Source organism: Dromiciops gliroides, chromosome 4 (assembly GCF_019393635.1).
Source record: "Dromiciops gliroides isolate mDroGli1 chromosome 4, mDroGli1.pri, whole genome shotgun sequence".
Taxonomy (NCBI): domain Eukaryota; kingdom Metazoa; phylum Chordata; class Mammalia; order Microbiotheria; family Microbiotheriidae; genus Dromiciops; species Dromiciops gliroides.
Window position 1 is genome coordinate 461,358,708 of NC_057864.1, and position 10,872 is coordinate 461,369,579.

Genomic DNA, 10,872 nt, shown 5'->3' on the forward strand with positions numbered 1-10,872 from the left:
GCATCTCCTGTATGCCACCTTCCCCACCATATACAGCTTCCTTGCCTACTCACTCCACTTTGCCTATTCCAGGCTCTCTACTCCTTCCCTGTCATATCCTTTGTTGCCTACAGGGACACCCCCCAACCCCCGCAAAGTTTGACAGCCTCCTGCTTGCCTGTGAATCCTCCACCAAAGGTTGTCCCCACCTGAGAAGAAGAATAGTAATAATCGCTAACATTTGAAGGTTTGCAAAGCACTTTACAAATATTATCTCATTTGATCTTTACAACCCCAGGAGGGAGGCACTATTATTATCCCCATTTTACAGATGAGGAAATTGAGACAGACAGTGGTTAAGTGACTTATCCATGGTCTCACATAGCTAGGAAGTATCTTAGGCTGGATTTGAACTCAGGGCCAGAACTCTGTCCACTGCACCCTACCTGCTAACAACTAAAAGGACACAAGGTACTATCGTTTTTATACACTCTGGACTCTTGAGATGTGACATGATACAGTGGAAAGGGTGCTGGTTTTGGAGCTAGAGAACCTGGGTTCAAATCCCAGCTCTTCCACTTACTACCTGTGTGACCTTGGGTGAGTCATTTAACTTATCTGAGCCTCAGTTTCCTCATCTGTAAAATAGGAAGTTCTTTTGAGTTTTAGAGCTAGGATCTTTGTAGAGTTACCCGATCTGTCCTCCTTCACAGCCTCAGGCTGAGAATAGACATGGGCCCACATCTTATTTAGTACACACAGTGGTTTTGTTGAAACCCTCCCCCAACCCCTGCCCTGCAATCTCCTTTTTGCTTCCCAGCCTCTTTGCACATGTGAGACCCGGAGGACCCTAAAGAGTGGCTTAAGGTCAACTTCAAATAGGAATAAAAATGTTTGGGGAAGAAAAACATCCTTGAATGAAATCTAACAACCTGAGGATTATCTCAGTTTTCGGATTATTCATGCTCCATTAGTATGGTTCCTTAAGATATGCTCATTCACATTTGCTTCTTCCTCTAGCTGGTTATGGGGTATAATTCTCCACTGATATTCTGGTTGTTTGGGATAGGTTAACCAGCGTGAGGCCTTAAGCTCCTGAAAATCAGGGACTGTATGTATCTGTTTTGCTGCCTTCAGGGGGGTAGCAAGCACAGGCTAGGGGACTTTTTTTGAGAAGGACAGCTTTAGAACCTTCGGCTACTCACTCACCATTTTGGCTTTGTGGTGTAGAGTGTCTTGGAATATCACTCCACTGCCCCAGTTTTTCACCCTCACATGCCTTGGACAGCCTGATACGGGATGGATAGTCTTGACTTCAGGAGACTTCTAGAGAGCAGGAAACAAGGTGACAGGGTCAGTCAGGGCTTTTCAAGTATGTTCTATCTAATGACCAGGTTCAAGTCTCCTGAACTTGTGGGATCAACTGGAACCTAGTACCAGGCTTTGCACACAGAAGGTGGTCAGTGATTATTAATCAAATGAATGAATGAATTTCAATAAACCCTTTCTCCCCACTGATAGGTCTTGATAGGAATAGAGGTAGAGAATGCATACATGTGACATCTTCTCTTCCCTTGAAACTCGAGGCCACATGTACTAAGTCCCAATTAAAAGCTCCAGGTCCTTGGAACCTAGAGTGGCTATACCAAATGCTTCTTCATCAGATGATCTGTCCCAGCTGAGGTGAAAGAAATTGGCCCAACAACCAATGTGGCTTAGTAGTGAAACTGGAATTAAGGGAAACACTCTAAGATCCTTCCCTAGAGGCCTTAAAGGACTGTTTCCCTACACCCTACACCATGTATTGGGAGTGCCAAGATCCAGGGCACTTAGGGGCCTGTTTTACCAAAAGAGATAGACACGAAAGGCTACCATCACCTCCAGAGATGCTACGTCTAGCATGACAAGAGGGCATGTTATTATGGTCTGTGAGTCCCTAGCATAAAGGATCAGGTGTGAGAGGACTGTGGACCAGGAATGGGTTAAAGGTGGTGACCCCCTCCACTGACCTTCGCCTCCACTACAGGTGGTTGTTGCTGCTCATTCCGGGGTTTGCTCAAGCTGTGAGGCTTAACATCCTCCTCCTTCGGCGGACTGTGAAAGAAATGATAGGTATAATAATGACGATGATGACATTTACATAGCATCTTGCAGTTTCCAAAGTGTAATCACAACATCCTAAGTACAAGTATCAGTGTTGTCTCTTTACCAATGAGGAAGTGAAACTTAGTGAGATGGTGACTTGGACAATATCACCACCGGGACACCAGCCTGCGAGATGGTCCAATGGATAAAGTCCTGGAGTCCAGAAAACCTGAGATAAAATCCTGCCTCAGTCACTTACTCTCTGTGTGACCTTGAACAAGTTACTTAACCTGTCTGTCTTGGGCTCCCCATCTATGAAATACCTGTTTCCTCATCGGTAAAATGAATGCTTTGGAGTAGCACGTCCCCATCATCCTGAAATCTCTGGTCCTATAATCTAGGTCTCTCTCGTTCTGAGTCCAGGGTTTTCTACTACGATAGACAGGAAATCCAAGAATCTCGGGCTATCAGAGCTGGAAGGAAACTTTGAGATCACTGAGTCTACTCTCTTATTTCACAAAGGAGAAAACTGAGATACAGGGAAAGTGACTTACTAGCCCTGCTATAAATGGAAAGCTAGCCGGGAGCTTTGAGTAGAAGACTGCTGAGGCCCCTTCTTGCTCTAAATCTGGGATCCTGAGCTCTGGTCCAACCTTTTCTTTTCTTTTTTTTTTTTTAGTGAGGCAATTGGGGTTAAGTGACTTGCCCAGGGTCACACAGCTAGTAAGTGTTAAGTGTCTGAGGCCGGATTTGAACTCAGGTACTCCTGAGTCCAGGGCTGATGCTCTATCCACTGCGCCACCCAGCTGCCCCCAAACTTTTCTTATTACAGAGGGGCACACTGAGCCCCAGAGAAGTTAGGCACTTTGCCCAGCTGCTGGCTTGTGGCAGAGCTGAGACTAGGACTCGGTCAATTATCAAAAAAACATTGATTAAATTTCTACAACATGCCCTGCACTGAGCTAAGTCCTGGGGATACAAGTATTAAGAAAAGAAATAGTCCCTGCCCACAAGGGGGCTTACACCCTAATGAGATTTCACTCTTTTCTGCTGCAAAACTTCAACTGTGAGGGCAGCTAGGTGGCGCAGTGGATAAAGCACTGGCCTTGGATTCAGGAGTACCTGAGTTCAAATCCAACCTCAGACACCTGACACTTAACTAGCTGTGTGACCCTGGGCAAGTCACTTAACCCTCATTGCCCTGCAAAAAACCCAAACCAAACCAAAACCAAACCAAACAAACAAACAAAAAGCTTCAACTATACTTTGGTATATAAAAGGGCAATGGAGGTAAAAGGGGGAGAGAACCAAACCCAGAGCACAAAAATGGTATCCACGAAGTGCCAAGTGGTATAGTAGAAAAATACAAAGCAGGGCAGCTAGGTGGCATAGTGGATAGAGCACCAACCCTGGATTTCGGAGGAACTGAGTTAAAATCTGGCCTCAGACACTTAACACTTACTAGCTGTGTGACTCAGAGCAAGTCACTTAACCCCAATTGCCTCACTAAAAAAAAAACAAAAACAAAAAACCAAAAAAACCAAAGCACCAGGGTTCAGATTCTACCACCGATTCTCACTTCATGTGTGACCTTAGATGAGTCATTTCATTTTCCCTGGGTCACATTTTGCTCATCTGTAAAATGAATGGATTGAAATAGATGTTCTCTGAAGTGCTTTCCAGATCTTAAAGTCTATAATCCTATGAGGTCTAGACTTCTTGAATGATCCTCTGTCCTCCATTACTTTGGTTAGTTAAGAGCTGCCTCTATTTGCCTAATAGAGAGAATTCTCTCCTTGCCTACTCGGTTGATTGTTTTATTAGACCTTAAAAATCGCAAAATCTCAAGCACCAAGCAAGAGTTGAGTTTGATCAGGAATGGCATACATAAGAACACATTTCTTATTCATTAAAATGACAACAATTGTAATAATGACACAAATGACGTCCTACAATGCCTCATCATGGTGTGGAGTTGACCTTGACTTCTCGAAGGCTATAATAATAACAACAACAACAAAATTCTTACTTCAATATTTCAAGGATCTGTGATTTTGGTGGTACATATGGACACTCTAAGCACCACATAATTTGCAACCTCTAAGTGACTTAGTAAACAATCTTAGCAAATTGCCATGACTCAAAACAACAACAACAACAACAACAAGAAAACCTCCCATCACCCTGAGGAAGAGCTTTTCAGAACATAGCTAAAATGGCCTTCGATGATAGGCAATCTAGGAGTAACTCTTCATCAGAAGCCTTTCCAGCTCGATACAACTCCAGGTGGGGCTCAGGCTGAGCCTGAAGAGGTATCTAGAACCCTCAGTTACCTCCATAATAAGGGGAAGAAGCATGGAGTGGTGGAAAGAGTATTGAATTGAGAATCCAAGGACCTGAATTCAAATCCCAGTAGAGCTACTTAGCTGTGAAAGAGGCAAGACAAAAAGAGGAGGAGGAGCCAAAACCAATGGACAGAAACACCAATCACAAAGCACCAAATCATAGAATGGAGAGTTCAAATTCTGGAGTCAGAGGTCTCAGGTCCAAATCCTTTGTGTCTGTCTCTATAATATATATGTGTGTATATTATGTATATTTCATATGTGTCTATTATAGAGATAGATATAGTCTTGTCTTTTCCATTAAAACATTAGCTTCTTAAAGCATGAAACAAGTGGGAAAGATTTCAATATTTATATCTAGATCCTTAGTGCCCAACACAGCACCTGGCACATAGTAGGCATTTAAAAATGTTTACTGACTGGATGATTTATGAAGATCATGGGGGGAATATCAGGAGCTATGAACATACTGTTGAGAGAGAGTGAAATCAGAGACTTTTGGAAGTATCAGAATAATCACCATAATATTAATTGATATTTAGCAACAGTTAGTCAGTTATATGAGGGGTTCATAACCTGGGTGCCCATGAACTTGCTTTTTTCTTTTTGAATATTTTGATCAATTTGCAATCATCTTTCTTTGTAATCCCATGGATTTTATGTTATGTATTTAAAAACTTGATTCTGAGAAGGGATCCAGAGACTTTTCCAGATTGCTGGCTAAGGGGTCCATAGCACACAAAAGGTTAAGGTCCCCAGAATTAAATAGTGAAATAAAATTGACAAATTTCTTCTCCCTAGGAAATCTAAATTGCTCAGTCTTAACCAGACTTTCTTTTTCTTTTTCAAAGAAAGAAATAAAATTAGTATGGCATGACCTGTTTTTTAAAAATGATCATTGATATATATTTACATTTTATTTTATTTTTGTTTTATTCCATGAATTTAAAATAAAATAAATTAATATTAAATTTTAAAAATAAAAAATAATTGATATCTTTTGTTTTTAATGTCATATCAATTTTGGAAAAGCCTTCTCTCCTTTATTTCCCTTTAGATAAAAGTGTTTTTTTAAGGAAAGAAGAAAAAAGGGCAATCCTACAAAATTAATCAGCACACATTCATTGAGATTGTGTAGAAAATATTGCACACCCATCATCTCCCAAATGGACAATAAAGGGAGGGAGGGAGGCAGGCAACGAGGTGCATGTTCTCATCTCTCCTCTGGGCTGAGCTTGGTCCTCACCATTGTACTACACTTGGTTTCTCTTGATCATTCTTTCTCCTTGGAATTCTTCACAGACACTAACCTATCTTTTTGACAGGATTTTGAGAGGTTCTTCCAGCACGGGGCTAGAAATGGTACATGGCTTGAGTTTTTAAGTGGAACTCTTCATTTAGAGAAGGAAGAGGAAAGTCAGTGCTATCTGAAATCTTTGTGGATGCAATCGGTTCAGGTTTGTGGTTTCAGCTTAGCTTTCTTGGCAAAAAGAGGCAGCAGTGATGTAAGGAATAAAGAAGACCCCAGTTCAAATCTGGCTTCTGATGCTTAGCAGCTGTGAGACTCCACCCCTCTGGGTTTCAGGCAATTCAAGAGAATAAATTATAGACTTGTTGCAATTGGTGTTGGCAGAGGTGAATTCTTGCCGTTTGCAGTATCCTGGCCAACGCAAGGGGAGTCTGTGATACTACTGCCTCTTCGTAGGTGTTACCATATCATGTACATGAATGTCAAAGACTTAGATAGTGGGTTCTGTTGGGCATCTGAAGCCCTTCGTGCCCTGGCCCCAAACTACTGTTCCAACTAGATTATAAATGACTTGCTTCATGTGCTATGTAGTTCAGCCAAGGTGGCCTAAGTCTTGCTGTTGCTCGTGTGGAGCATTCCATCACCCATCTCTGGGCTCTGTACAGACTGCCCCATGCCCGGAATGCCCTCCTTCCTTATCTCTGCCTTTCGGGATTTCTTGCTTCCCCAGGCTGCCAGTAACACACAAGCGATCATTTGGGACACAGCATGGCACAGTGAATGAGTATTGACTCTAAATGTCTGAGGACTTGGATTCAAATCCCACCTCAGATGTTTACTGCCTGTGTGTCATCCTTCAATAGGACCCAGATGTACCCCCACATGAGAAGCCAGTACAGGAAAATCCAGCCAGAGATCAGATAGATACATTGCAAGACGATTCGTCATTCATCAGAGTACTCTTTTCTTTAATAATGACTCATTTCCAAACTGCTTTAGGGTTTGCAACATAGCTATTTTTTAATAACTCAGAGGTGAGGTATGTATCCCAATTATATAGATGAGGAAAATGAGGCTCAAAGAAATGGAGAGACTTGCTCAGTCGCACAGCTAGTCTGGGGTGGGATCTGAACCCAGGTCTCAAAGTATAACCCTCTGTTTCTTATACCAGGTATTCCAAAGAAGTGGTGGTGGGAGAAGAGCATAAATAAAGTTTTTAGGTGGCACCATACATAGATCACTGGACTTGGAGTCAGGAAGACATGCATTCAAATCCAACCTCAGATGTTGACTAACCAAGTGACTGAGCAAATCCCTTCTACCTCAGTTTCCTCAGCTGTAAAATGGAGATGATATCACTTACCTCTTAGGGCTGTGGAAGAGGAAGATGAAAAGGAATACTATGAGTTTGGGGAAAACAGTTCTCCCCACAAAAAGAAACCTTTGAAGCCAAAGAAAGAGAGGTATAGGGTTGTACCAATAGAAACCCTCAGGCTGCATTTCATTCCCCTCTTACAACAGAGGGGATTGACCCATTCTACCTTGAAAGAGACCTTCACTATCTTTTTTTTTGTTGAGTTGTTTCAGTTATGTCCTACTCTTCATGAGCTCTTTTGGGGTTTTCCTGGCAAAGATACTAGAGTGGTTTACCATTTTCCTCTCCAGCTCATTTTACAGATGAGGAACTGAGGTAAACAAGGTTAAGTGACTTGCCCAGGGTCACACAGCTAGTAAGTGTCAAGTGTCTGAGGCCAGATTTAAACTCAGGTCCTCCTGAATCCAGGGCTGGTGCTTTATCCACTGCACCACCTAGCTGCACCTCCCAGGTCAAATTTGAATTCAGGTCCTTCTGACTCCAGGACTGGCTCTCTATCCACTGAATTACTGAGAAGGCAGCTGTGGATTTTACTCAAGCCTGGGAACCCGATCTGTACCCTAAAAAATGGAGGCTGCCACCAGCCCAAGTAGTCTCTCATCTAATAATTAATCCTTCCTCCCCGCCCCCCCCCCAGGTTTTCTACTCAGGTTACCTAAACCCCAGGCAGAAGATCCAGCAGGTGGGTAAGATTCTCCCTGGACCCTCCAGGAACCCAAGATGAGAAAACTCTCACAATCGGAACAAAAGAGATAATATTTGTATATAAATGCCAGCTATTAAAATAATAAAATACACGGAGGGCAACAAAACATTCAGAAAGAGAAGCAAACAGGGGCAATGTTGCTGCTACCTTGTGAAATTTAGCATCCTCTGGGAAAGCACGCGGCATAGAACAGAGGTGCTGTGAACGATCTTTTCCATTCTCTCTATTTTGACATATTTGTGTTTGTTGGATTACATTTACAATAAAAAACAAATGCGGGGCAGCTAGGTGGCACAGTGGATAGAGCACTGGCCTTGGAGTCAGGAGGACCTGAGTTCAAATCTAGCCCCAGACACTTGACATTTACTAGCTGTGTGACCCTGGGCAAGTCACTTAACCCTCATTGCCCCACCCCACCCCCCAAAAAATGTGAGAGGGTTTTAAAACAGTGAGCTTTCCTAGTGCATTTAAAATTCAGTGCAATGTATATGGGGGGAAAAACCCCAACCCGCTCTTGTCCCAGTCAGGGCTGACTGGTAAGGCCACCTATTACCTAACTTCTCTTTGCAAGCATACTAAACATTCATACAAATATACCCACATAAATGCCCCATGGGCAGCTAAGTGGCACAGTGGATAGCATGCTGAACCTGGAGTCGGGAAGACCTGAGTTCAAATCTGATCTTAGATACTTAACTAACTAGCTGTGTGACCCTGGGTAAGTCACTTGTAATGATTAAAACTATGAGAGACCGAGTTTCTGGGTAATTTGATCATTTTGTCAATAGATTAGCAGATTATTAATAAAAGGATGGCCATTTGGTTGCCTCTCACAGACCAAAGATCCCTAATGGTGGTGGGGTCTCAGTTTATATACCCTTCTAACTGTAGGAGGTCCATCACATCATGATCAAATCTTATCAGTTAATATGATTTGGAGGTGTGTTATATTAAAATGAAGTCTGGGGATACTTGACTCAGGTCACTCAAGTCTTGGTGAAGATGACACCAGAAAAAAATGTAGATTCACCCCCCCCATACACACACACACCTCCAAGATGATCAGGGCAAAATAGTTTCCACCTAGTTGTGGTTCCAGAAATCTTATCAGTAACTTCTTTCCGCTATCTAGATAAAAGGATCTGCCTCCACCCAAGATTCTTTGTAAGCTTGGGTTGGTTTTGACTCATGAATCCTATTTTCAAGGAGAACTAACTAGATTTTTGAGTTATGGGGGAGGAGGGAGAAAGGACTAAGAAAAAAAGAGAGATCCCAGGGTCCCCCAAGATATTGATTATTAGTAATTATTCCTCACTCACTTAACCCCATTTGCCACAGTTTCCTCATTTGTCAAATGAGCTGGAGAAGATAATGGCAAACCCCTCCAGTATCTGTGCCAAGAAAACCTAAAATGTGGTCATGAAGAGTCAGACATGACCGAAAACAACTGAACAACAACAAATACCCCATCCTTCATGTAGGGAGATGGCCTTCCTGACCTTCTAGCTAAGTTCTGTCCAGCAATGGGAAAGGATTTGCTTAGAGCCATCTATAGTCTTTTGACTAGTCTTTTTGTGACTCAGAAACAGCTGGCCTGGGAGTATTGTCTGTTGCCTTGAAAACAAGTTTTTGTCCATGAGAAAGTAACATGCAGACCAAAACCCAGTAATCTTGACTTTATTAGCATCTGGCACCATGAAATGGATCCAATGGGCCACAGGCATGTAACTACTACCCACCTATAGATGTATATGAAACGCACCTAATTTTTGCAGTCAATATTCTCCTTTGCTTTTTGGGCTGTGTCTCACTTGGTAAGACTACCTTTCCCCAAGCTAAAAATTACCTCTTAGAAAGTTTCAGGATGCAGTAATGATTTCATCCCTGATCAAACTGTATCCATAGCCACATACATATGTGAGGGAGCCATGTGTGACTATCACAATAGATTTTACCTTGAACAAAAGAAGATGTAAACTCTTGGGTTCGAGTCCTACCTCACACTCTTACTACCTGTGTGATTCTGGGCAAATCACTTAATTTCTCTAGGGCTCATAAATGAAATGATTCATAAATTAAAATTCATAGGATTACAAAGAAAAGTAAGTTTTTCCTATCTAAGTTGATGGACCCTAGGTAAAGAACCCTTACTTAAAGGTAGTAAGTACTCCAACCCACTCAATTGATTAAGATGGGTGACTTTGCCAAGTCATCCTCTCTTTCTGAGCTTCAGCTTTTGTTCCTAAAAGCGAGGGGGCTGGGGCTGGATGATATGATCACTAAGGTTCTTCCCAGCTTTAAGAATCTTAGGTCCTGGGGGCAGCTAGGTGGCGCAGTGGTTAGAGCACTGGCCCTGGATTCAGGAGGACCTGAGTTCAAATCTGGCCTCAGACACTTGATACTTACTAGTTGTGTGACCCTGGGCAAGTCACTTAACCTTCATTGCCCCCCACACAAAAAATAATAATCTTAGGTCCTTTTCTAGAATAGCTATGCCAGCTCATGCCCTTCTCCCTGGCCATTCCAGACCTGAGGCTCTGAGGAGCTCAGTGGTAGCTTGTGGGCTCCCCAGAGATAGATGCTGGTGTCTGGAAAGTACCTGGATGAATTCGGACAGCGCACAGGATGGCTCCCAAAGATCCTTTTAATCAGCAGGCACATCCTTGGCATGGAGCAGGCAGAGCTGACCCCTTCCCTCATGGTCCCCTGTGACTGGAGGAAGCTGGGCTGGAGCAGAGCAGCTAAACGTGGCTCAGGAGCACAATGGTTCACCCTCGTTCTGGGGAGCCCCTCCTTTTCTCTGGTTTTATAGCCCTCCGAATAGGCCCCCTCCTCTTTCCTGGTGAGGGGGGAGGGAGGAGGAGGAGGAGGGGAGGGGCCTAAACCGAAGGAGGGAACAGAGATAGAGACCGCCTGATTTAACTCAACAATGCCCCAGAGGAAGGAGGATGAATGCAGCCGTGTGGGATCCTCAGCTGCCCTGGAAAAAGCTAGGTTCAGAATTAGCACCAGAGCATTTTCTTGGCTATCTGAGGAGAAAAGCTTATCTGAGAGGAGGCTGGATTGACCTGAACGAGAGCATTGAACCACTCGTTTATTCCCCCTCCCTCTGAATGGCATAAAGGGAGATAAG

General features: G+C 43.2%; 1 protein-coding gene across 1 annotated transcript in view; it reads right to left on the reverse strand.

Moving 5' to 3' along the window:
• The window catches only part of NOS2 (nitric oxide synthase 2), a 46,471-nt gene extending 36,001 nt beyond the window's left edge, over positions 1-10,470 (reverse strand). The window contains exons 1-3 of the mRNA XM_044004885.1: positions 10,339-10,470; positions 1,989-2,073; positions 1,189-1,305 (exon numbers count right to left, since the gene is read on the reverse strand). Of these exons, the coding sequence (XP_043860820.1) occupies positions 1,189-1,305; positions 1,989-2,073; positions 10,339-10,439 (303 nt within the window). The 5' untranslated portion in view covers positions 10,440-10,470. The remainder of the gene's footprint in view (positions 1-1,188; positions 1,306-1,988; positions 2,074-10,338) is intronic.
• Positions 10,471-10,872: the final 402 nt, after the last annotated feature.